This window comes from Gobius niger (assembly GCF_951799975.1).
Source record: "Gobius niger genome assembly, chromosome: 17".
NCBI classification, from domain to species: domain Eukaryota; kingdom Metazoa; phylum Chordata; class Actinopteri; order Gobiiformes; family Gobiidae; genus Gobius; species Gobius niger.
The window spans coordinates 11,542,555-11,569,380 of record NC_136868.1 but is presented as its reverse complement, the minus strand read 5'-3'; the positions used below and the strand labels follow the sequence as shown (position 1 = coordinate 11,569,380).

Below are 26,826 nucleotides of genomic sequence, written 5' to 3'. Positions count from 1 at the left end.
AGAAATGTGCACATGTAATGTCAGTGCCTGGACAGAGATCATTGGAGACCGTCTCCCACAATACAGAAGGCAAATGTTGCTGTGTGTCATCTCATGGCAGAGTGAAATAAGCAAAGCATGTTCCTCAGTCAAATAAATTGCTTCATGATAGACAGTAGACACTTCGTTGGAGAATAGCAATGTTTTACTGGACTTTATTACAAGATTACTCAGCCATAAATGGATAGATCGTTTGTTCTGTTTTGTGTCAATAAAACATTGATGCGATTAGAGGTCATTATTTTAAAGTTAAGTCTTGCATCAGGTTGCTCTGAAGCCAAACTCTGAACCTTTTAAATGATTTTTGATGCATTGAAGCCTGTCTTTAGCGCTCATGCATTCGAACAGAGTCGGCCCCCATGCTGGGAAGAACAGCCATAAAGAAAGTGAATCCGGTGCGTTATAGATCACTGTCGAGGCCGCCCTCCAAACCAGCTCTACATATTTGTCATTTAGCGGCAGGATCTGCAGGAACAAGAGGCGGCTGTCCAAACCATCCCGTTCTGACTGAGCGCCCGTTCCCAGGAAAAGGGTGGAGAGCCAGAGAGCAACAGCATGCGGGATTAGCCCAACCCCAGATGATCGGTGTTCGGATAAGTGAAGACGGCAGAAGTGATTCTGAATCACAGTTTTATTTAAACCACAAATAATCTTACTGTAAGGTCAGAGGGATTTAAGGCTGTTAAGAATTCTATTAAAGAGGGTCAGATGTGGGCAGTGCTTGTGTGAGCTGGTTAGAGGTCGGTAAATTACATTAATTACTGAGCAATAACTATTCTTCTGGGTAGTAATAATAATAATGCATTTTTCAGGTAAAGCACCTTTCTAGTGTCTCAAAGTGTGAAATTTGCATTCACTATTCATTCACACAGTGTTGAATACTTTTGTGGGCATTATCCACCCTGGAGACGAACAATCAAAGTATGGCTTCCATTTTGCGTCAACAAATTACCTGACCACCACCAATCACTCACATTCATCCTCTTGTTCTTTTTTGTTCACTTTAGGGGACCCCGTGTGAACTTCCTGGGAAGGTCCATTTAATTCTGTTCGGCTTCAGTCTGTGCCACCTGTGCACGAGCTCTTTACAGACCAATGGAAGTGCTGAGTCGGCGACACGCTACATAAAATGTTGGTTTAAAACTTTGTAGAGCATTTGTTTACGGAATTGTGAATAAGGCAAGGCAAGTTTATTTGTAGAGCACAGTTCATGCACAAGGCCATTCAAAGTGCTTTACAGTTGCGTAAAGTTACAAGAAAACCGATAAAATCAATTTCAGTGTCATATGCACAGGTAAAAAGAACAGTTTTCAGCCTAGATTTGAACATTTCAGAGTTGAGGCCTGTCCTCACACATCCATGGAGACTGTTCCTGATTTTAACTAAATGAAACTAAAAAACGCAGCCTCACCGTATTTAGTCCTGGCTCTGGGAACCACCAGGAGACCCCTCCCCAAGGTTCTCAGGGCCCGAGATGGTTCACACGGCTGTAACATGTCAGAGATGGACTTCGGTGCTAAACCATGAAAAGACTTGTACACGAGCAGAGCTGTTTTAAATTCTATTCTCTGAGTGACAGGAAGGTCGGCAGGGCTGGTAGCGCAGATTGGCAGCAAAGCTTTCATTAGCCCCAGGGCAGCTGCGTCTAGAACACCCCATAGTGAATAAATAATGCAATGTGAGGTCCATAGAATATAAAGACAGGTGCTATACGTGCTATATATAAGTGTAAAGCATTCTTTTTTTTAAATTATATCCCCTGTCTGAAATGTAACATCTGTATATGAATTCGGCTTTAAAATCGACATGATGATGATATGCGGTAATGAAAGTCACAGTCTCTGAACAGTTTTAGCTCCCCTCCTCTGCTGCTCTATATAAAGCCGGGTGTTTATGTGTTTGCGTGCACTTTGACTCTGCGTCTTTGGGGTGGTCCCTGCCCTCTCCTGCGCTCCTCACATCACAGTAAGCGCTTGTCATTTCTCACGCTTCATCAGTACAGTCATTTCAAAAGCTTTGCAGACCCCGCCTCTTAGATTTAGCGCTGGCGACCCGGGCTTGTCAAATGAAAACAGCAGTTATCCCGTGACCTCCACGCTCCAGGAAATGGTTTGGGGTCTATTCAGCGACAGCCTTGAAATAGGGAGCTGTGGTGAAGGGGCTGCGGGGTTTTTTGTTGAAACATGAAACAAAAGGTGGTCTGGCCCCTCCATCGACAGTATCAAGTTTGGGAGATTTCAGAAAAAATGCGCCGCTGTTTGGAAAAATCCAGTATGGGACCATTTGTATATTTGCCAAGCTGAGGTTTCCCCCCAGTGAAAATATTTACTCTGAAAAAAAAGGTTCCCCGAAGAATTTATTTCAACGTCTGTTCCATCGGCGTGTCCTCGATGCGGTTTGGGCTGCGTCTGGTCCTCAAAGGCCGCACTGGCAGAGCAGACACGAGCAGTTTCACAGTGTGGTATAGTGGCTTCACTGTGTCGGTCCTTTGGGTGCAATGATTCCACTGTCACCGCTTGACAAAGGTTTTTACCTACACACAGATTTATCATCGCGATTCAACCTCAAATGGCTGACGCTGACGGAGATCATTCTTGCAAAACATCTGACCTCATTCAAGGAATTTCTTTCACTCAGAGACCCAAGACACAGGCCTGACAGAACCCGGCCCACCGCAAAGACTTCCATTGTGGAAGTTCTTACAAAAAGTAGGTGGGGCTATGGCAAGGGTTTAAATTCCTCCAGCATGTGTATAACCAGTCTTACATTTGACTACAAGAAGCCTCTGAAGATGGAGCTCACACTTCCTCAACTGAAGTTACCCAGTTCCGTCAACAATAATAGAAAATATCTACTATAGATACAGACGGCATCGCGTCATAGAAGGGGGCGCGGCTTCGCAGAGGGGGAAAATAGAGTCTTCTGGGAAACATAGTTTTTCACTTTTTTTTTTTTACCATTTTCTGGTGAAATATTAATTTAGTTATCACATACAAATAAAGTAAATGCTAAATCAGGTCCATATGGATGTTTCACAGCAGATTGTTCAGTAGAATTGAAAAAAAAACAGCAGTTGTAGCTGGCGCTAGCATTATGCAATGCTAACATGTAGCATCATGTTAGCATTCTCCGTTATTTATGTATTTATGGGCTGTTGAACCACTTTGCTCCTCCCCATATCTTCGTATTTTTATTTAGTAGAAAACTATATTCATCATTCAGCATTTCTTAGTAGTTTTTGAATAATTAGAGAAAGTTTAGATTTGTATCCAAATTGTTTTCCCCCTCAAACATGACCATATATGGGCAAATCCACAAATGCCGTCTGTATCTATGATGGACAATTTCTGGGTGAATGAAATCCAAAGCAAACTCGCTCAAGGAATGTCTATGGGGAAAATTGAACAACCAGAAATATGCAAATCTAATTGTATTAAATTTGCATATCTTGATCATGCAAATGTATCATCGTATATAAAACAACACTGCCACATGGAAACAATTGCAGATATGGCAGGTTTTTGTTATGCAGATGTCTTTCCAAACCCAGACTTTACTGGTCGAGGCAATGTGGTGAAGTCAATTCACTGAGTGCAAAATGGGAATTGAACCAACAAATACTCTGGTTGTTGTCAGCAGGTTGGCGGCACGGTGGCTCTATCTGAGTGGAGTTTGCATGTTGTGCTTAAGTACATGTTATTGTCATTCAAGGTGCTTCCCCATCCACAAAAAAAACAAAACATGTACAATACACCAGGATGAATGAGAGTTTGTTTGTGAGTGCAACCTGTTCTGACCAAATAAATAAACAAACAAACCTCACGTGCCAGTCTGCTTCATCTCATGAGGTTTGGAAATGAAATCGAATAGTTTTACGTGTATTCAAAGTTCAATTTATATTAGTTCCATCTGCAACACACAAGTCTGGTATTGTATTTTGTGTGAAATATGGACAACAGTGCAATACTCTGTCATAGTTAATCATGATGAACCTATAGTTTATAATGGTGCTATGCATATTTGAAAAAGTCTTTGGCTTAAGTGTAAACCCTTGAGATTGTTTGTGGGTCTTTTGTGCAGGTGTGGCAGATCAGAGCTGTTTGAGTGACAACTGAATGAATGTTAATGTGTGGGGTCTTCAGACAGCACAGGGGGAGAGGGGGTTATGACCTTTTATCATCCTGCTCTCATCAACCAGAGCTCTGACAGACAGCGCGACAAAAATCCACACGGACCAAAGAAGACAAAGGTAAGAGTCAAAACTCCAGGATTTTATTGGGACCAGAGAGCTGGGTGGGGCACGCGGACAACAAACCTCTCAAAGCTGCATGGATCAGACCTGTCATTAACTAAGTCTGTTCAATGACACCAGGGAAAAACAACAGGATTGAAACGGTGCAGCATCCTAAGCCTTTAGTGTTTTTTTTTGACACATGACTGAAGTCCAGAGATGTTTAAAAAATGTGCCTAGAGTTAAATTTGAATAGTTGTAAATAACAATTGCAAAGTATGTTAATTGCGCTATAATCATTAACTCTACTTTTGAGAGATATCTTTAGAATTTACGTCAAGTCAAGCTGGGAACAGAAAGGCTAACTCAGCTGATAAATCACCCGACAATGGATCAACCAACCCAGAGTCATTGCAGACCATTGTGGATGTTTTCCACTTGGTTAGCGTTTCCATGGTGACTCAATGAGTGACGCGTGAGGACAATTTGTAGATAAATGAATTGTGAAGGTGTCCACAAAGCTTTATGGCTATAATCAAAACTGAGAGATATGCATGGGGGCAGAGTGGTCATCAGCATTACAACATCTTTAAAACCTCATCCCAACTGTTAGGACATGTTTGAACAATAAGTGGCAAAAATGTGTGGAAATATTCATATAAAATCTGCATGTGGTTAGGAAATAAGGAGGTCGGTAGCAAAATGCATAGTCTTAAAGCAGTACTAAGTAGCTTGTTTACCTTAATAAATCCTTTTCGTAGTTCCTCTGGAGGTAATACAAGTGTTAATGGGATGATTGGGGGGTCTTTCATCTCCCCCTGGTGTCTCTGGCCATAAAACCACCCTTGCAACTTCCCTACCTCCGAGTCCGAGGCGCAATTCACACTAATAGAATCACGAAGAAGAAGCTAACAGGCTGACGGGCAATGCTAACTGTGGGCTAGCACCACTTAAACAGTATTTACAGCCATTTTGAGTGAAAAAAATATCTTCATTGTGTAATTGGATGTACAATATCCCTCTCACCCTTTGTCTTTACTGTCAGCGTAGTATTTACTCTCACGGACAATTAATGAGTAAAAAATTGCATCATGCTACAACACCTGCAGTTGCTCTTATGGCTTCTAGGGGCATTAGTGCTTTAAGTGCTGACTAATTCATACTCTACCTGACTGATTTATACTCTATTACACTGAATTAATCTTTATCTCATTATCTAATTTCTTAAGGTGACCTGGCCAAGAGGTCAGCCGCCGCACGCAAGTAAAAAGTCTCTTTCCATTTGAAGATTTACAGTTGCCACGCATTGAAAGACTTATTACATAACTTATTTTACGCTCACATCACATCTCGACAGTTTTGCATATGCTGCGTCTGGAGAAGAGTCAGGAAACACAGGCTCAGACAGAGAGCTAGCACCAGCCCATTGACTCTGGGCTAAACATGTGCATCATAATTCACCCTCCACTGTAATCCCCCAAACTACAGCCCTGCCCTCAGCCAATCAGAGCCCACGCTACCACCACAAACAGGAAGTGATGGGCATAAACACCAGCTGAAGACGCAGTAAACAAAACCAAGTGAACGCTGGCGTGAGGCTGATTAAAGGGAAAAGACATTTTCTGAGGAGGTGTTCGAACACACAGAGTACACAAACAGACAGGGATGAGACATGACCTAATCTGGCAGCGCTAAGTGAGAGTCAACAAATCAAGGTGAGGCCCGATGAAGATGACAGGATGTTAGCTAATGTTAGGTCTGCGTCGCTAGCTTCAACTTACTCCAAACATGTTCAATTATACAGTGTTTTTCCATGTCGTGAGGAACACATGTGGAGAGGCAGTAAACAGCCTTTTGTCAACCAACCCGCTGCTAAAATAACATCTTGAACGTGACCACAAACAGTTTTTAAGCATCACTCATTCAATAGATTCAGTCTGAAGTATTTTGTGCAGGCTCTCATTCGCCCAGGAAGTGTTCATCATAGTAAAGTCGTCAAAACCAGGTCAGGTCTTGGGCTAAATCAGGTCTACACTGCGTTCCAAATTATGATGCAAATTGTATTTTTGTGTCAAAAAGGTAAAAAAAAAATAAAAAAAAATAATGAAACTTGTGGATGCCCAGTTAAGACCAGGTAAGGGAAAAACTACTGAAAAAGGGTGTTCCACTTTATTATGCAGATCATCATTTTCAAGCAATATGGGAAAGAAAAAGGGTCTTTCTGCTGATGAAAATCGTGGAATAGTTGAATGCCTTGGTCTAGGTATGTAAACCTTCGATATTTCATGAAAGATTAAGCGTAATCATGGTACAGATAAGAGATTGTGGATGATTCAGAGCACACTCGGGTTTGTGCAGATAAAGGCTCAATATGGACGGTTTCTGCCAGACAAGCACATCAGATTATTAGAACAGATGCTACAAAGCAGCATACAGGTATTTGAAGCTGCTGGTGCCTCTGGAGTCCCCCGAACGTCAAGGTGTAGGACCCTCTAGAGGCTGCAGCAGGAGAGAAACTCATGATGTGGACCCCCTCCTCCCCTGACTTCAACCCTATTGAGAACCTTTGGAGCCTCAACAAAAAAACTTCTATGAGGGTGGGAGGCAGTTTTCATCCAAACGGCAGCTCTGGGAGGCTATTCTGACATCCTGCAAAGAAATCCAAACAGAAACTCTCCAAAAACTCACACGTTTAATGGATTTAAGAATTTTGAAGCTGCTACCACACAAGGGCTCCTATGGTAAAATATAACTTCAACTTGTAAAGATGTTTTTGATTGAAATATCTTTTGATTTCAGTAAGTATGAGCCCCTAATGCTACACATTCATTTGTTTTCACTGGGAGATTTTTTCAACCACATTTAAATGATCCTCTACCAGTTAAAGACTTGAAAATTATGCTGACTCTCATTTGAGTTGACAATTTAGAAAATCTTAGAAAAATGTCATTTGCATAATCATTTGGAACACAGTGTAAACTAGGGGTTAAACCTGGACTTGAAAAAAAAGAGGACAAAAGCCATGGCAGAGGAGCTTGATTACCGCCTAAAGCATCCCACGTACCACCTGTGATACCAGCACCACAGTTTGAAAACACTGGTCGGACAGAGAGGACATGTGAGGGTGGATGCATGACAAAGCTTCTGTACTTTTTGTATTAACCAAAAAATCCACTTAATCCACTATCATGCCGGTCAGACAAAACAGTAACTTGTCTTATCAACATACCTGTCCTTTCTCACTTCAGGTGTGCAGAGATCGCAGGACTTATAATCTACTATTTAAAGGCCACACAATGCATAATGTATTATATCAGTCATCTCTCATGTTTGGAGCAGAGGCACAGAGGTGGTTCAGTTTCATGTTGTGTGAGTCTCTGCAGATTTGAATGTTGGTAAACTGTGGTTTTGCCCCGGCCCGGTGAGTCAAGAGGTCAGTGTGTGCACAAGATGTTGATACAGAGTGGTTTCTGACTCAAATGTCTGATAAATCAAAACCAGCAGAGGCCTGTGTGTGTGGATCGATGTATTTTTACACGCTCACTTACACGTTTTCCCCAGTCTATCAAGGGTAGTGAAATAAGGCGTTATAAGGTCTATGTGGAAATAACTTCCATTATCACAATGTTGGTACTTTTCTTTTTCCTTCTTTTTCTGTCAATCTCGAGGATTGCTGGAGCTTTTGCTTTGGGCAAATTCACATTGGCTAAGGCTTTAATAATGCAGTGTCACTTTTCTCAGTACTCAGACTCTTCATTCACTCTCAAAAGATCCAAGCTGTAGTAGCCAAAGCTGCCCTGGGGCTGAGTGAATGACACGTGCCCTGCCAATCTCTATCAACAACCTCTCCAACCACCAACACTCACTTTCACATCAGCATAGGCAAGGTGTGCAGCGTGCAGGGTTGGGCAAGTTACTTTAAAATTGTAGCCTAATGTACTCTTAGTTAGTAGTTACAGTTTGTATATATGTTTGTATTACATATTACTGTTTCAAAAATGTATCTGAGTTACACTACTTTGAGTTACTTTTGGCAAAAATATAATTAAAAACTGAGCAACTGGGTAACTGAAAAACCGGGTAACTGAGCTCCTCACCCGATCTCGAAGGGTGCGCCCAGCCACCCTGCGAAGGAAACACATTTCGGCCGCTTGTATTCTCGAAAGGACCAGATTGCGAATACAAGCGGCCGAAATCAGTTTCTTTCGCAGGGTGGCTGGGCGCACCCTTCGAGATCGGGTGAGGAGCTCAGTTACCCGGGAGGAGCTCGGAGTAGAGTCGCTGCTCCTTCACGTCGAAAGGAGCCAGCTGAGGTGGCTAAGGCATCGGTTTCGGATGCCTCCTGGTTGCCTCCCGCGGGAGGTGTTCCAGGCATGTCCTATTGGGAGGAGGCCTCGTGGAAGGTGGGACTATGTCTCAGAGCTGGCCTGGTGTCGCCTCGGGGTCCCCCCAGAACAGCTGGAGGAGGTGTGTGTGGATCGGGAAGTTTGGGCGTCTCTGCTGAGACTGCTGCCCCCGCGACCCGGCCCCCGATAAAGCGGATGGATGGATGGATGGATGGATGATTAAAAAAGCAATAATGCCATTGAGCAAAAGTGCAGTCAAAGATTTCCTTTTCCTTCGCTATTCCCATTCATTAGCTACACACAACTGAATATTGGTATTTTTTGTTTGTGCACAAATACAAACCATTTTAATGCACTTAACACGAGTTACTTGTGGCCATACCGCCTTTGCGATGCCCAATCCCGTCAGACCTTGGAAGCTAAGCAGGGAAGGGCCTGGTCGGTACTTGGATGGGAGACTGTTTAGTAACACCAGGAAGCCTAGCGAATGTAGTGAGTGAGTGAGTGGTTGGTGGTGGTCGGAGGGACCGATGGCGCAGACTGGTTGCCTCGCTTCCGTCAGTCTACCCCAGGGCAGCTGTAGCGACAATAGTAGCTTACCACCACCGAGAATGGAGTGAATGAATAATGCAATGTAAAGCGTCTTTGAGTGTCCAGAAAAGCGCTATATAAAACCGATGCATCATTATTATTATTATTATTATTATTATTATTATTACTTGAATTGTTTTGATTAATTACATACCATATTTTATGTAAGTAACTATCTTATATTCTTTACTGAAAAAAATATTTTGTAACTCGCTACTTTTGCAATATCTTACCCCCAAGACTGGCGGAGTGCCTTGCCAAAGGACACTACGTCAATAACAGTATCTAGTCGAAACTGGGATTGAATCGCCAACTTTCTGGTTATGAGACGACCTTACAACTCTTTGTAGCCAACTTTGCTCGTTATCTCCACAGTATTTAATTTGTTTTTAACTCAATAGTTTTAGCTACATTTCTTTTAGTAGCTGAACAATAGCCTATTTCCAACAACAACAACAATCGTACATAAATCGGACCACAAAGTTACCATAGGCTGTACTGGCATTAGCTCCAGTCCAGCGGTTCCAGCTGAGCAGCGGTGTGACCGTAGACCGTGACAGGCAGCGCTGCAGAAAAAGCGTTGCTTCTGGTTACAAACTTTGGACCAATCAGAGCGCGGCTACTTTTCCTGCTGCAGAAGAGACAGAAGTTCAACCTGGACCTCTCCACGAAGAATCTACGCTTTAAATCAAACTGTCAATGCAGATTTACTTCCGCTGACACGCGCGATCTCCAACTAATGTCAATGTAGGAGCCGTATCTCAGAAATGACAATGCTGGGTATGTACGTGCCAGACAGATTTTCCCTCAAATCGTCTAAGGTCCAGGATGGAATCGGTCTTTACACTGCGAGGCGAGTGAAAAAGGTTTGTTTTACTCCTGAACTGGCGTTTTTCTCACTTTACCGCAGCTAAAACTTCGCCTAACTCCATATTCTGTAACTTTGTTGCGTTTAATCCGCTGTAGTCCTCCTGGTTGTTGTCAGAAACATGAGCGGGAGAGAGAGAGCCCCGGGCAGCTCTGACGTGAAGTGCCACGTAGCTACAGTGATTCGGCTCGTGCAGCTTCACAACAATAGTATTCACGTCGGAGGAAGGGTCGCGCGACTGCCTCGTGCACAGCGTGGCTACATTGTGCCCGACCACTGCTCTTTCAACCTATTAGTCTTGTTTTAATACGTGGAGCGGCTTACACTCCATGAACATCTGTAGAGAATCCCAGGAGAATTAATCCACCAACTATTTTCAAATACCTTTAGCTACATTTAAAGAAGTGCTGCCAGGTATTGTCACACGGGCTGATGTCATTGTCAACTGCATTAAAGATAACACGAGCGCGAGCGCATTAAAACACATTTAGGCCACGCCCCCTGACTCTAGGAACTCTTGGAAAGCTCCATAGGAAACGCACACTGACTGACTTATTCCCATGTCACATCAAGCACACTTCCACTGCTGCCCAGTTTGTCTTAGTCCAAAAACACAGTTACGGACAGTTCGTTGGAGTTTGCAGTAGTTTTACCATCGTTCCTGGAAAAGTGTTTGACATGATGACATGACCTTTTTTTCCCGTATCCTAAGGGAGAGAAGTTTGGGCCGTTCGCTGGTGAGAAGAAGCTGCCAAGTGAACTGGACGAGAGCTCTGACACGAGGCTCATGTGGGAGGTAATTGCACATTGTCCTACTGCGTCGCACATTTCCTACTGCAATGCGCCAAAGCCATTGATTTTGTCAGGTATGTGTCATTGTGCATGAAGTGGATTGTTGGTAGAAATGGAATCAAATCTGTAATTATGAATCATTATTTAGAAAGGAACAGGGTTGCAAAGTTTGTTATGGTTCTGCATTATTTGTTTTCTGATCAATGCTTAGATTCATTGCACAGGGTCACAGTCCAGCATAGTACACACAATTACAGCCTGGATGAACAGAAGGAATACCGCTTGAATCATCACACGTCCCACCACACCACAGTTTGAGAAACACTAGTGGGGAGTGGAGGAATTGATTTGCACTCACACACCAATTTAGGTTTGCAGTTATTTAAAATGGTTTGGAGAGGCTTTCAGCTGCAAAAAGTAAAGACAATAGGTTAAGGTTTAAGTATTTATTGCTACTGCGGGGAAATGTGTCTTCAGCATTTGACCCATCCTTCAATGCCTGCTGCAGTGCAAGTCTCGGGCTCCCATCTCCAGATCTTGGTCTTGGATCATAGTCAGGAGTTTATTGCTGGAGAGTAAGTGTATTGCGCATGTTTTTGGTTGAAAACTGAGCACCTGGAGGGAAACCCACACACAGAGAACATATAAACTACACAGAAAGACTCACACAGCCTAGAAATTGAATGTGGGACCTTCTTGCACAAACCACTCTTCACTTTACTATTGTGGTTTCTTGAGTACTTTCTTACAAGGAGGATATTTTTTTGTTCTTACTAGGGTAAGGTGCATGTTTGTATGAGATAAAACATATGAATCATACAATAATACAGTATTTGGGACAAATGCCCGGGCCTATAAATGGATGAAAACATCTTTATTTCCCTGTTGTGCGAACACAAAGGCTGTAATGGAGTTATCTGTAGCTGCCACACTGTGAGGCAGAGCTCAGTCCGGATGATTAGGTGCTAATGTGTAGAAGCCAGACACTTTGATGTAACAGGACAAAGGCACAGAGTGGGTAAGCCGATCCTCTCATGTGTTCTCAGGTCCGCGGCAGTAAAGGAGATGTTCTGTATATTTTGGACGCCAGTAACCCACGATACGCCAACTGGCTGAGGTTCGTCCACCAGGCGCCTTCTCAAGAGCAGAAGAACTTGGCCGCCATTCAGGTATATTTTCTTTTCACTGGACAATGAATCCCTAAACGAGCGGCAAGTCGTCCTGAAAGGAAAAAGACATCTTCATTTCAGTGTTAGTTCATTGAAAGCGATTAAGCACAAACTGCAGAGTTGGAGGAAATGCTCAAAATCTGCACTTATATAAGGGTTTAAGTACAGAGTTTTCTTAAATCTAATGTTACTCAAGTATAGGTTTTTGTTTTATGTGTAAATAATATTGTGTACTAATCCCAAGTCCAGAACCACTGTTGCCACTTCAGCTCGTTGTATTTGTAGAGTTTATCGTCCTCACAGGGGGATTTGTCCTCTGTGTTTGACCCATCCTTCAACCGATGCCCCTGAGCTGCTCTACAGGCGCAGTGGTGTAGCCCCGGGGACCAATCCAGCCCACGTGAAGTGCCAGGATCTTGGTTACAATTTCCTGACCTTCTTTGGGTTGATACGTAAGGTTTTAACTAGGGATGTCAAGATTGTAAGAATTTTAGGACCCACGGTAAAACCGCTGCCACGTCTCCTGAGCTGTAGTGTGTTTGAGCCAAACGGTGAATCAGTAAAGGCTGAAAGACAGCGTCCAGTGTAAATCCTCATGGGTAAATAATCAAATGAACAAAGAGCAGATCTTATACATTATTGTTTTGAGAGGAACAAAGTGACCGCTTCAGTGGGTAGAATAGTCTGTAAAGAAGGTCAGGTGCTCTTCAGGATCAAAACTTAAGCACAGGTACAAAAAAAGAAGAATCCCTATGTCCATCCAATAAAGGACTTTTACCCAGGTATCGGAGTGCCTCGGATTCTTCTTTTTTTTTTACTTATACATTATTGTTTCCTTTAGAAATGGCTAATCATAATATTCTATTGCCTATTTATTATTATTAAATCATTATTTTCTTATTATTATTTTCATAAGGGTAAAAGCGTAAAGATAAAATATAACACAGGCTGAATGTCGGGGATCTGGGGGAATAATCTCAGATTTAAAAAAAAGGGTGAAACTAAGGAGAATTTCAATATTACTTTAAAAGTAAAGCTGGTTTTCATGATGTTTTTCAGTACAAGGTTTGACTTGGAGAGTATTTTAGCTGCAGTATATTTTGGACATAACACTCTACTAAATACTGAGTAATCTGTATCTAGTGTCTCACTTTGTTAAAGTTTTAGCAGGATCCTTGAGTTAGCGGCTGCTCTTAGTATAACAAAGGTTCGGAACCACTGATTTAGACGCTGCGCTAAAGGTTTAGAGAAATTCTCATTTTAATTTCGATACTCGCGAATAACACTTAATTTTTTTCTCACTGTCTGACATGAAACCAGAATCAACTTTTCTTTTCTTTTTTTTAGATCAATTAGAATTTTAAACATTATTTCTATTTGCTAAATGCCAGAAGAATAAGAGATAGAATTTTGTACACGGTTTTATATTACTTTTTACAAAACCAAAAGTCTTTGGTAGCATTGCCTTTAAACTGCATCACTTGGGTCAAACGTTTTGGATTTCCTTACACAAGCTTCTCACAATAGTCGCCAAATCAAATAGGACGACGATGTGAGGTTTCGCCCCTTGTGGTTCTGTTGGTTATTATATTATTTTAGGCATGGAAAGTTGCAAAGTTGCATTTCTGGCTTTCCCTGCATATGTAGTACAGACACTTTATTGACAACTCCTACGTAAACAACAGTATCCAGGCCCGTCCTGACCAAATATCTCTAAGTCTCTCTTTAAGCCCTAACCATAACACTCTGACAGTCACTATAGGCACTGCCCTTACATCTCGTCTCTGCGCAGCGTCACCTCTGCCGCTCTCGCAGATAAAAGGGATTATTCCTTTCAAAAGCAGATGAATAATATCGCTGCAGAAATGAAGCGAAGACGAACATCCGAGGTCTTAGGGCGAAGTCGCTGCTATTAATTTGCAAATGTCCGTCGTGATTGGTCGTTAAGGGGTCGTCCGTGTGTGTTTTAAGCTCTGTCTTCTATCACTTTTGACATTTATTGTGCGGCTTTCCCCTCTGTAATCATTATTTATGTATATTTAGAATCCCGTAGCTAAAACGCGAGCGCTGATTTTATTAGCGTGACCCAGAAGACGCCAAAGTTAATGATAACATTTTTAAGCGGTTTGAGCTTTTGACCCCTGACCTCAATCAGCCTCGGTGAGCTGTTGTTTTTGGGTCTAATGAGTTCAACATTGGGCCAAACTAAACAGTAAGTTATTGTAGATCGCCGTTAAAGGGATTGAGGGTTTCGACAATCAGGCATAATGTTTAGTCATTATAACTACATTTATAGGTTTAAAAGCTGAACCAACAGATTTAATACGGGTTTGATCCAAGAAATACCAGCTCATTTTTGTAGTAAAATGCGTTCTTTGTTGTTTTGCACAGCCTTCGTGTGCGCTATTATGTTGCAATAATATTAATAATGTTTTTGCACGATCTTTGTGATGCGTTTTCACTTGATGTTGATTTAAGGAGTGTTCTTGTATTCAGCCCGAGCATTTACAGACTTCAGTGATTCAGATAAAAACCAGTGTTCTCTACTCAATAACAGCACACGTTGTCATGAACCAGAAATGCTTTCCCGCCAAGTTACCCATGTTTAAAATATTTCCAAAACCCTGACCACATCTTCTACCTCGCCAGCAGACAAACAAACAATCCAACTCTGACATGGTTCCAGCGCTGAAACGCGATTAATGGTGATCTTTCGTGCCGTGTTAGGATGGAGAGAACATCTTCTACCTGGCTGTGGACGACATAGAGACAGACACGGAGCTCCTGATTGGTTTTCTGGACAGCGACATGGAGGAGGAGGAGGAAGAGGAGGAGGACGAAGAGGACGTCAGGGATGAAGACGAGAGCAGCAAAGAGGCCAAACATGTGGTCGAAATGGGTACGTTTTACACTGGATTTGGAGTTTATTTACCTCATCCTGACTTAAAGCAGAACTGAGTAACTCGTGCCCCTAGAGGCCATAAGCGCCATTGCAGGTGTCGTAGCATGTTATGTTTTTTGGAGATCATTTTGTTCACTCAAACCTGGCTGTAACTGTTTAAGTGGCGCTAGCCCACAGTTAGCTTTGCCCATTAGCATGTTAGCGTCTTCTTCGTGATTCCATTAGTGTGTATTGCACCTCCGGGTTAGAGCAGGGAAAGTTGCAATTGTGGTATTCTGGCCAGAGGCACCAGATGGAGATGAAAGACCCCCCCAATCATCCCATTAACACTTGTATTACCCCCAAAGGGACTACGAGAAGGATTTATTCAGGTAAACAAGTTACTTAGTTCTTCTTTAAACCTGGACTCATGTTTACCACTCAAGGCCCATAGTTGGTGACTTCCACCCTCCTCCGAAAGTGCGTGTGAAAGTTAGAGTAGATTACTCATTTCAGACTAATATAGTTGGTTAACATACTGTAATTAGATTTAAGAATTTGCTCAAAGTTTTGACCTAGTGCAGGGCAGTTATGAATGCTTAGTATCTGCACATTCATAGGCGCTGCATTCATCATTCTTCCTTGTCACTTATGTTTAAAACAACTTTTCAACTTTTCTTCATAAAATTGCCTCTTCAGTGATGTGACATTATGATGAATACTCACCACGGACATTACCTCATCAAAGTGGTAATTAGAAAAAACATAAAATCATATGCTCTAAGAAAAACTTTACTTTTATGATAATTACCATTAGTGGTCAGTGCCAAATAGATATAAGATGATTAAAGCCTCCTACAATTTTTATTTTATTTTTCTTTGCCATAAACTGCCTCACGATCTCTGAAATGTGGTTGTGAAAATCCTTAACAGTGACTGATGAAAACTTTCTAAAGGGACCAAAAAGTTAAACCAGTCCCTGCCTCGGAACAGCCGCAGAAATGATTTCCATGTTTGATCCGTGGCTTCGTTACGACCCCCTTTTGGCAGAGCTGGTCATAAAGAAGGAGGACCACCCCTGCTTGCTTTGCGAGAGCAGCTTTCCCAGCGAGGAGATCTTGGCGGCGCACCTCCAGAGCCTGCACCAGAGGCCCAGCACGGAGGAGAAGGAGTTCAAATGCCGAAACTGCGGCAAAAAGTTCCCCATCAAACAGGCCCTGCAGCGCCAGTAAGTTTACAACTCCATCACTCACTTAAAACCATTGTCGTGTATCGTTTCTTTGACTCCGCGCCATCGCCTTGTCTTTCAAACGTCACAAAAGGAGTCCAGTGTTTTTCATTCAAACATAATCTACGGTGTGGTTAAGCAGTTTTGTCTCCAAAGTATTAAATGTTGACATGTTAAAGTCCAGATGGCTAATGCGTTTTGACTTTAAATCCTTCTTCAGTGTTTTGCATTGCTCCGAATCGCTGGATCCGTCGGGCGACTCCAAAGCTCACGAGTGCTCGCTGTGTCATAACACCTTCAGCTCCGAGTCCAGGTGAGCGCACAGTAGTTCTCCCTAGAGCTCTTTTTTCTACGCAAAATGTCGAACGTCCTCTCTCTTTTCCCGCAGTTATGAGCAGCACAAAGAAGCCTGTAAAGGAGACGCCAGGTTCATCTGTAAAGCTGAGAGCTGTGGGAAGAGATTCAAGAGCAAAGATGCCCTGAAGAAGCATAAAGGAAACGTCCACACAGGTAAAAGACTGGCTTTCTCACACTGTCTATGCTCTGTTTAAACTGATACTAACAATACACACTCCTGCGCACTTGCTTTTGAAAGAGGAATGGTTAATGGTTTATTCTTATGATGCCAAAAAGACATGCTTCAACAACTCACCCCACTACTTCTAAAAAAAACTAATATTTGTGCAAGATAAACTGCACTAATGACAGTGTATAATTAGATGAGTGCATGAGAGAACTTAAAATATGTGTCACCCTTTTTAATACGGAAAGAAAACACGGAAAGCTAATATTTTTTATAGCTAAGTTTGGGTTCATTTGCGACCTGGTTGACGTCACAGGAGTAAAACATTCACCGTGCCCGCTCATATCCCACTCATGTCCCGCTCATATTCCCATACAGGCTGTTTTCCCCTCTCCCTCAAACATCACATGGAGTTAATAGTCCATTAGCCGCCTCAGCTCTGGAGGAAGTGCAGTGCCAGTGCTCACCGGGGATCATTTAAAATCACAGCCATGTTGAGACACTTGTCTAATTACTGGGGCTTCATAACTGCTGACCGGAGTGCTCTGGGGCGGTGCACTCTTTCATATAATTGGCCTTGCACGGCTGTTCAGTATCAGATACAGGGCAGAGGGGAAATGCGAGGGCTGTGTAGAGTTTTAAAGAACGATCGAGGGGTTAATTTTCGAGATGCATGCAGCAGTCTTTGACTTGTCGCACTAACTACTGCCTCAGAAAAGATTTGATTTTCAATTAGGCGATCGTGATTAAGGATTTATGTTTTAAAGTCAAGAATCTACACATCTAGGATTGACATTTGAAGAGATGATAAAACTATGAAGTGCTAAACTAAAAGCACGATCACAGGCCATTCAGAACTAGCTTTAGGGTTTTATATATAAAACGTTTGGAGACCAGGGGCTTGATCTTGTGTTTCTATTAGCCGACTATAGCGTAACATTTGTGTGTAGTAGGAGGGCACTTTGAGATCTTGCCACCGGTGGTTTATTCCCAGTAGAGGAAATAGCAAATTACGGTTGCAAAGTTCATAACATATTTCAAAGTTAATTGTTCTATGAACCCAAACAAACAGTGTTATAATACTGGCATTAAGGACAAAACAAGAATTAATATTTTTATACTCGCTACTGCCACCTCAGGTCTTACAGGTAACTGCGGTTTCTATATTAAGCTTGTGCATGATGGACCAAATTAACACCTTTTTGAGCGACAGTGCAGTTGTGGTGAACAGGTCTGGGCTCATTCTACATCTTAGGACATTGCTGGAACATGTAGGGGGTGGAAAATACTTAGTTTTAACATTTTTAAACACACTGAGACAGGCAAAGAGGGAAACTTTTCTTACATTTAAGATATCAATTTGAAATGTTTTGTTGTAGATGACTGGGAAAAATGTATTACAAGTTTTTGAAAAATAAGAAATGTTATGCCCTAAAAGCATAACATTTTTGGGCGACATCCCGCATCTGAATATTGGATCGAGTTCAAATTTACGGTTTTATTCTGCTGACATTTTGTTCGAAATACTTTTTCAGAGGGGATTTTGGATTTCTTGTTCTGTTTCAAAATTAGCTGGTTATTATTGGAAGATTAAAATAAATATTGTTCAGTCCAAGGCTAGAAAATTTGAAGTCTATAGATTCTACTGACGTTCTACTGAGATGTTGTCGCACCAATGTGAGAAAATTGCAGTTTGAGCAAAAATTGCCCTTGAAATGACAATTTCCCAAATAAAGCTATGGAGAAACATTGAATTTGTGCAATTATTAAACATGTCATTGTGAAGATTAGTTTTTTTTTGGTTTCCTGCAGGTGAAAGTTCATATGTTTAGAGACCAAATTGCCTGTAGTGTCTTTCCCTTAACTAGGTCTAAACCAATTCTAAACAAAGTCTGTACCAGGCCAAACCAAATCAGAACTAAATGAGCAAAAAGCCAATAAATAAATCAAGAAGTAAACGTGGACTAAACGTGAGCTATACCAAAGCCTAAATACCTGTAACTCACACACGTGCACACAAAACACCACTGATTCCCGCTCCACTAGACCAGAGCCTTTGCAGTTTTAGCGGTTTTAGCAGTTTTAGCGGTTTTAGCAGTTTTAGCGGTTTTAGCGGTTTTAGCGTTTTTAGCGGTTTTAGCGGTGCGATCACGGCTGGAGCGTGTGGGCGTCAGGAAGTGCATCAGGCTGACAGATGTGGTCATGTGACTCAGAGCGGGTGTCAAAATAAAAATGGGGGTGATAATGAAAAAAAAGTGTTGGCGGATGAGTAAAACCTTTGCTATTCCTTTGTACGGCGCTCGTACTTATGACACTGTGACCTCGCAGATCATCAATGGTCTATGTAGCTCTTTGTTCTCTCCTCAACACGTTTCACTGCGGTGTCCAGACCACTCACTGCACGGGCGGGAGGAGTCTGAGAGTCTTGAGTTAAGCTTCAGACAAAACTATAGAAAAATGCAATTGGAGCATGGAGCATTTTGAAAGTAATTGTAAAAGTTTGTACTCCAACCACTCCATACTGTAAAATAATGAACTTCTGTTGACGTATGTTTTTCTTAAACATGTCTAACTTTTTTCATATTTTTCAGGCAGCGCGCGGCGGAAACTGACTTGCACCATATGCAACAGAAAGTGCTCATCTTCTCTGAACCTTCAGGAGCATCGAAAGGTAAAGCCTCCTCAGCTCAGACCAGTCACTCCGCATTAGTCTGAGCGGATTTTCACAGATCAAACAGTTCAGCGTCATCTCTCTACTGCAACGTCTCGCTCTGTACTTTCTAATGCTCATTCTGAGGATTTATATTTGCCCCATATGTAAGCGATAGTTGGACAATATCTATAAATAACCTATTACATAAACGAAACAAGTTCACATCCCAGTATTGCCATAACCATGAATCACCTGAAAACTGTATGTCAATAAAGTTCAGTATTAGTATTTTGAAGTAACTTTAGATTACCTGAGAACAAGTTATGAGTTCTTTGTAGCCATTTTTTAGCCTTACCCCTGTAACTAAAGACAATGACGAATGCTCCTAATTAATGAACGCGTCTCGTGATGCTGCTCATTAATTTGCTCTGGTCAAAATCCATCATCCAAATTAATCAAGGGCCTCTCGTTTGTTTCTGTCAAATGAATTAATCTCCGAGCTATTTGGGAACTTCTTCATTTTTTATGTCAGACAGAAATACGCTGAGAGCAAGTTCAACCTTTGCCCGTTGCCCTTAATGATGCTCAAGCTTCAGAGCAGAACTTATCTTACTGCAACTACTACAACTACAACTAATTTTACTTCTACTAGTACTATACCTAATTTTAGTGCCATTACAGCTTCTACAAATGCTGCTTCCTCTTCATCCAAACTCGTGGCCTTCTTCCTGATTGCAAACAAACTGCACACCTTCCACTTTAGGCTCAAAGTCTCATAAAAATAGAATTTCAAGGCAATTCATTGTGTATTGTTTTAGCTTTACAATCAAATGCAAACATTAAGTGATGTCTCATGGCGACTTTGGAAAGTGCAACAGCAAATGTTTAGTTCATACTCTGGGAACAGACCAGTGTCCTGAACTTCTATGATTCAGAAGTTCAAAAAAAATTCTTCAAAGAATTATGAACCAAAGTCAAAGCATTATTTCAAACTGTTACTGTGGCTCAAAAATATGCACATTTGAATCTCATATAAAATTAAAATAAAATAAGAAAACATCTGCTCAAGTTAAGTCTTTATAGGGCACTCATTGAAATACTTTGAATAAATAATTTCAAATTAAGAATGCTATTGGGGGACATAACACAAATTAAGTTCTGTTTTAACATTTTTCAACACATTTTAAGGGTGGTGCGTTGTGTGATATTGATGTTTGAATGATCAGACCTGTCATAGACAAGAGCTTTTGTAATGTGATTGTGCTTTACGTGCAGTGGGCGGGGTCAGTCACCTCCAATATTGTTTGCCTAAAATTTTTTACTAAAAATAACCTTTGGCAACATAAAAACTTAGTCCTAGGGTTTATTGGTTCTTTTGTCAAGAAAATAATGTAAGTATGAATGATAAGTGCAATGGGCATGTCCAAATATGGACAAAACTAAACTTTAAGAATGATCAAATATAATGCCTGCCTTTTTCACTCCCTCTGTAATTTCTCTTATTTCGCTACAAAACCAACACATATGTCATCACTTACAATTATTCACCAATAAAATCTGTGAGTTTCATCAACTTACTATGGTTAGTGAAAACAAAGAAAAGTGACTTGCTATGGAGATATGTAGAAGCAGTCAAAGAGAAAAATCCGAGGCACTTCCGTGTACACAAATTCAAAGTCCTTTATTCGAACATCTGGACAGAACTTACCATGGTTAGTTTTCAAGTTATGTAAAGAAATGTACCATGAATTTAGCCAGACTTGGGTCTTTTTCAGACTTCAGAGAAAACAGGAAGTTGAGAGCGCGACCAGTCTCTGCTGATTGGTCAAATGCCACAGTAGTGGGATCTGTTATGTAGGGTGATCTCTTCTGATTGGCTGAGTGAGAACTACATGCTTCTTTTCTTTTGATGTGCAACAGGGAGGCCATGTGTAATGTGTGTGGAAATTACCAAAAATAGTCACTTCATCAATGTTGCTAGGGATGCATAATTTAACTTTTTTTTTTTTTTCGTTTTCCTGAAATATCTACTTACTGATGCAAGAGTCTTTTAAAACATGTTTAAACGAAGGCGTTAGCAGGTTTTTACTTCAGAAAATAATTCATGCTAGACATTTTTAGTTTGCAAATGACATTGTTTTGCCCAAATAATCACGGTCTTTGCAATTTGCTAATTAAAATATTCAAAAAGCAATTTTGTTTTGTGCAGCTGTTGATAAAGTCGTCACAGTTTTGAAACACATTTTCTGAAAACTTTGGACTTGGCTTTAATTAAACCCTCGTTTCGCCGAGTGCGACTCCTCAGTGGAACAATCTAAGCCCTGACAATGACAGCGTCGCTCCAAAGAAGCTTAGAGCCGCCATTATCATCGTTTAGCTGAACAAGCTCCTGCATTAGCCGCTGTGACAAGAGGGAGCCTCGACATTAGCATATGCTATTGTAGCTGTTCGTCTGGGAACCATTCATTGTACAATTACCAGGGCCCAAACTTTTCATCACATTAATTGCTTTTCAGTCTGTCGCTGTCAATGCAAAGCGATGGACTGGCTTTAGTTACTGTTAACTACAGTCAGCAGAACCTTAACTCGCTCACTGTCGTATAGGGCTGCATGATATGAGGAGAGATTACTATATTTCAGTTTTATGAGATACTATTGCAATATCAATCCAGGAAACACTTATAAAATGCAAAATTATGCCCAAAATAGGCCTAAGATTGAACTGACTTTGAGCATTCATGAATAATACTGAAATCTGATGGAAGAATAATTTGGCCATACTGTTCCCCGTTATTATCAGCAGGGAGGTAACTCACTATCTGTCCACACAACAGACACACGAGATATTCGAGTGCCACGACTGTGACAAGAAGTTCATCTCCACCAATCAGCTCAAACGCCACATGATCACGCACTCAGGTAAGAGCAGGAACACGGCGCATTCAGCCCGCCTCGCGTAGCATCGCAGGCACTTTAAATCTGTTTTTGCTCGTGCAGAGAAGCGTCCGTACACATGCGAGGTGTGCAACAGGTCGTTCAAGCGCCTGGACCAGGTCACGGCTCATAAAATCATCCACAGTGAAGACAAGCCATACAAATGTAAACTGTGTGGGAAGGAGTTCGCTCATCGGAACGTCTACAAGAATCACAAGAAGGTGAGTTTAGATTTGAATAACCCTATGAATTAGACTATTCAGTGGATAAATACTGATTGTTTTGGGTCAAGACCTAAAGCATCGGCAGCAAACAGCTTCAGCTCCTGTTCCTGACTTGTTGTTCACTTTGCCGTGGCTCTGGTTTCTGCCTGATCAATCACTCTGTAGCCCGTGTCTGGTGCGTCTGTGGGGTCTCTGTCCTGCACCTCCCTGAGCGTCCCGGGTGTTTACCTTTGGGATTGAGGTGTCATTCAGACAGATCAGGCCGAGGGGAGGGGCGGGGCTCCAAAACAGAAGCACTTTGAACCCCGAGCCCCCGGAGCTGCCCGTCTTCATCAAGTCAACAAACACAAACTCATCTGCGGAGGCCAAATCCTGATCCCCTTCACAGAGCTTAAAGCAGTGCCATGAGGGCTGCGGCTCCACTTACACTTCTGAAACTCGCTGATTCAGCCGTTTTTCTCTCCCTCCCGCTCTTTTAGACGCACTCGGAGGAGCGGCCCTTTCAGTGCGAGGAGTGCAAGGCCCTGTTCAGGACCCCGTTTTCACTGCAGCGTCACCTCCTCATCCACAATAGTAAGTACATCAAGTGCCATTGAGCTGGAGAGTTTACTTTAGCAAATCCTTACCTTTCTGTGGCGAAGTGTGTTGTCATTGTGAAGGCCTTTGCCGCAAAGTAACGGCCGCTTGAAAACAAAGTGAGGATTATGTAAACAATTGCCAGAGCCAGCATCACACAAAGACCTATTGGACAGAGGTGCACACTTCATCTGACAGAACTGGCCTCCTCCTTTCATCCAGTTCAGTCCACCTTTATTTATACAACACATTTGACCAGAACAAAGTTTACAAAGTGTCGCACTGAGTTCATAACACCACAACTTAGTATTAACATTGTACCAACATAGTGGTGCAAAGAAGCGTAAGATTTAGTGTGAAAATAGTTTGCATAAAACATAAAGGGATCAAATAAAAAATAAGTAAAAATAGAAAAAAAAGAAATATTTCAATAGTACAGCTGAATTTCTGTAACGGATTACCACCAAGTTAAATCATATTTTAGTTTAGGAATACATTTGGGATCCATTAAAGGTGCACAATGCAAAATATCTTTATATTTGTGCATATTTGACCTTTTAGTGACTCCATGGCATTTTGGGGGCAGCTTGGAACCTTTTCTTTCCCTTACAGTGGACTGCATGACGCTCCAGGATCAATTGCTTTTAGGGGTTCGTACCAGAAACTTGCCAGAAACCCTCAAAACAATTGATTCTGGCATTTTATAGAGGCCACTGTGAGGGAAAGCAAAGGTGCCATGTTGCACCTATACAGCCACTGAGTCACTAAAAGGTCAAATACGCACATTTTCTTTTTTCCACATAAAAAAGTGCATAGTGCAACTTTAAGCCGTACAACTCCAGCAAGAAATGTTTTTACTTTTGGAGTATTATCTCTAATTTGCCATTTTCTCAGTTGCAGTGTGCGCTGGCAGGTTCGATACAGGTTGATCTGTATGACCTTTACATTAAACTCTACAGGAAAGCAGTGGTATTCTTAGGGGAAAGAAAACAACTACACTGCAAAAAGTAATCAACTAGATTAGTATAAATGTCTCAATGGTGGTTAAGATGTATTTCACTTGTTCTGAGAGTTTTTGGACTCGTTTCAATACATGTTGTCCTCATTTTACTAACTGTAACTGCACCGTCTATATTAAGCTTGTGCATCACGGCACTTCGGACCCAAAGAAACAACTTTTTGAGTGATAGAGACAGTTGTGGTGAACAGGTCTGGGCTCATTCTACACATTAGGACATGGCTGGAACATGTAGGGGGAGAAAAAACTCTGTATAGTCCCTTTAAGCCAATGCTTGATATTTACTTTTTGCAGTGTATGGTTGTCTGCAGTTTTAGATTGAGGAGGTGTGTTCTTCTAATAACAATATATTGCCTTTGTCTGCTTTATACATGCAGTATCTTTAGACCAATTATGTCCGGAAGATATAACAGAAAAGAAAAAAGAATATTGTTGTTTTGCTTTGGAGTGTTACAAACTGGAAGAAAACCTAAATAAGTCCATCCAGTTTGTCAGCGCTACCTGATATTTGAAAAACACAAAAAAGATACTAAACCAAGCAAATAAGTAAATAGGCAACTAAGACACACATCAGGGTTTGTGGAAATAAAGGAAGAGATAGTTTGAAAGTACGCTGGCAAAAACAAGGCCTGAATCTGGCCAGAGCGTCCTGGGAAATGCCGTCCGCTCCAGACGACTTGTATAACGTTTGAAATGTGATAATTTTACAAGGATTGATTTATTGTCCTTTTCAGTTTTAATAAGATCATTCTCTTCCCTCGTGCCCCCAGTAACCCAAATATCAGACGACAATGCTCTTTTATTTGCTCTGGTTTATCTGTAAACGCTCCGCCTAATCCAGTGTCCAGATGCACGCACTTTCCCCTCAGACATGTTGGAGGACGATGGATGAAATGCATTTCCAGAGCATGTTCGTTCACTGATAGTCTTTAATCTGTATTTACAATAACCCTAGATATCCCATAATCCCCTGCTGTGTCCGCCGCCTCCCACTGGGCAGATATCAGAGTGCTGCCCGTGCTTTTGGCGCGGCGTCTTTCTGCTGCGACCGCTTTGGCCCTGAACCTTAAATGGTGGAAGGACAGAAGTATCGGAGAGATAACACAAAGGGTTGTAAAAGCTCGAGGCATTTCCTGCGCTCGTCTCAGGAGGCGCGCAATCTAATACCGGGATTTGGATACAGTATCAACATGTGCGCCGTATGTGGGACGAGAGGGAGGCTCTGATTTCGATGAAGGGGAATAAAGCGGAACTACTAGAAGTCATTAAGTTCAAACTGTCAAAATGTACAGCAATTGAAGCATTAGTGACATACCAAGAAAAAACAAACAAACAACCAATGCAAACATTTTATTGAGTGGGAACTGATAGATAATGATCTGTCAGTGTCATATGTCATGGCAAGCCTGTTCACCCTCCTTGCCTCCAGTGTCTGCGTACACTGGTGTAAGAATGAGAGAGTGAATGCTGTAAAGCGCTTTGGGGCGAATGAAGGTAGAAAAGCGCTATATGTTTGTGCAGTATAGTCATAAATTTCGCTATAGGCGCTGACTTGTGTATTATGACACACAACTGAGATTACTTATCCCTCTTCAGTCTTAAATTGTACTGAAGGTAAATAAACTTCAATTTCACTAAGGGCCAAAATGAAAAAAATAATGTGTCAAGCAAAGGTCCAGAACATACGGGGTTAATTCATGGTTATAAGGGGATTTTTAAGCCTTTAGTAAATCCAATAATAATTACTGTGCTTTGAAAATAATGCAATTCATTGCCCCTCAGGGACAGCACGTTCTCTTTCTGTTCATCTGGGCTGTAGTTATATCGCTCTGGTGCAGTCAGAGAGGGAAAGGGAGAGAGAGAGAGAGCACATGCAGCCGCTTGTCTGAGGGGATTCACGGTCAGGTCCAAAGTTCGGATCCAAGGTTCGGGTCTGGATGGGGAGCCGCATGGGTCCGGATCTGACCTCTACCCTATTATCCAGCACAAGACATCTGCTAGTTTTCATTTATTCTCTCTCGGACGACTTAGTTATTTCTCCAACAGGTAATTTCAGCCAAAAGTTTTTTTTTTTCTTGAAATATTGGCACAGGTAACTGGCCATATTGTCATCTGGATGTTGGCGCAGTATTCCTTTTAAAAATAAAAATCTTTTCGTTCACGTAACTTACAAAAAAAGATGTCGAGGTCATTTCAGGATACTCCGTAATGGTCTTGCTCGTCTTGTAGCTACGTCAAGGTTTGTTTTAAATGGAAAACTCATTAGCTTAATGTAACTCGAGACAAAAGTATCACTGCCTCTTGCTTCAGAGCTGACGTTTTCTGCCTGTACGGCCGGGTGAATGACAGTGCAGGCCCGTGTTTGACACTAGAACAACATCCTGCTCCGACCCAGTGAGAAGTGTGCACAGCGAGGACATGGCTGACATTAATTATCCTCAAGTGAACGTTTCAATTTAATCTAAAGACAATGGGGCTCGCCTTTCACCGCTGTTCACTTTATTGAGCTGACCATCACTGGCCTTGGTAACAGGAGCTCGTATCCAAACACACACACATAGGCGCTCTGTCTCTCCCTGCCGCTCTGTGGAAACTGAATGATCGCGGCAGAATGGAAACAACCACTTTACAACAAGAGTGGCTGCTCTATAGAAGCAGAGATCTAGCAATTTAGGCCTTGGAGATATTAATTGAAATGTTTGGGACACGTTTTAGTGCTCTGACGACAAGGCTAGACCATAAATGTGGAGTGG

General features: G+C 41.8%; 1 protein-coding gene across 1 annotated transcript in view; it reads left to right on the top strand.

Annotated features, from left to right (window-relative positions):
* Positions 1-9,956: 9,956 nt before the first annotated feature.
* prdm5 (PR domain containing 5) overlaps positions 9,957-26,826 on the top strand; it is a 54,208-nt gene continuing 37,338 nt past the window's right edge. The window contains exons 1-11 of the mRNA XM_079574921.1: positions 9,957-10,073; positions 10,788-10,871; positions 11,914-12,036; positions 14,764-14,935; positions 15,968-16,145; positions 16,366-16,458; positions 16,534-16,655; positions 19,260-19,339; positions 22,156-22,240; positions 22,319-22,476; positions 22,959-23,052. Of these exons, the coding sequence (XP_079431047.1) occupies positions 9,975-10,073; positions 10,788-10,871; positions 11,914-12,036; positions 14,764-14,935; positions 15,968-16,145; positions 16,366-16,458; positions 16,534-16,655; positions 19,260-19,339; positions 22,156-22,240; positions 22,319-22,476; positions 22,959-23,052 (1,288 nt within the window). The 5' untranslated portion in view covers positions 9,957-9,974. The remainder of the gene's footprint in view (positions 10,074-10,787; positions 10,872-11,913; positions 12,037-14,763; positions 14,936-15,967; positions 16,146-16,365; positions 16,459-16,533; positions 16,656-19,259; positions 19,340-22,155; positions 22,241-22,318; positions 22,477-22,958; positions 23,053-26,826) is intronic.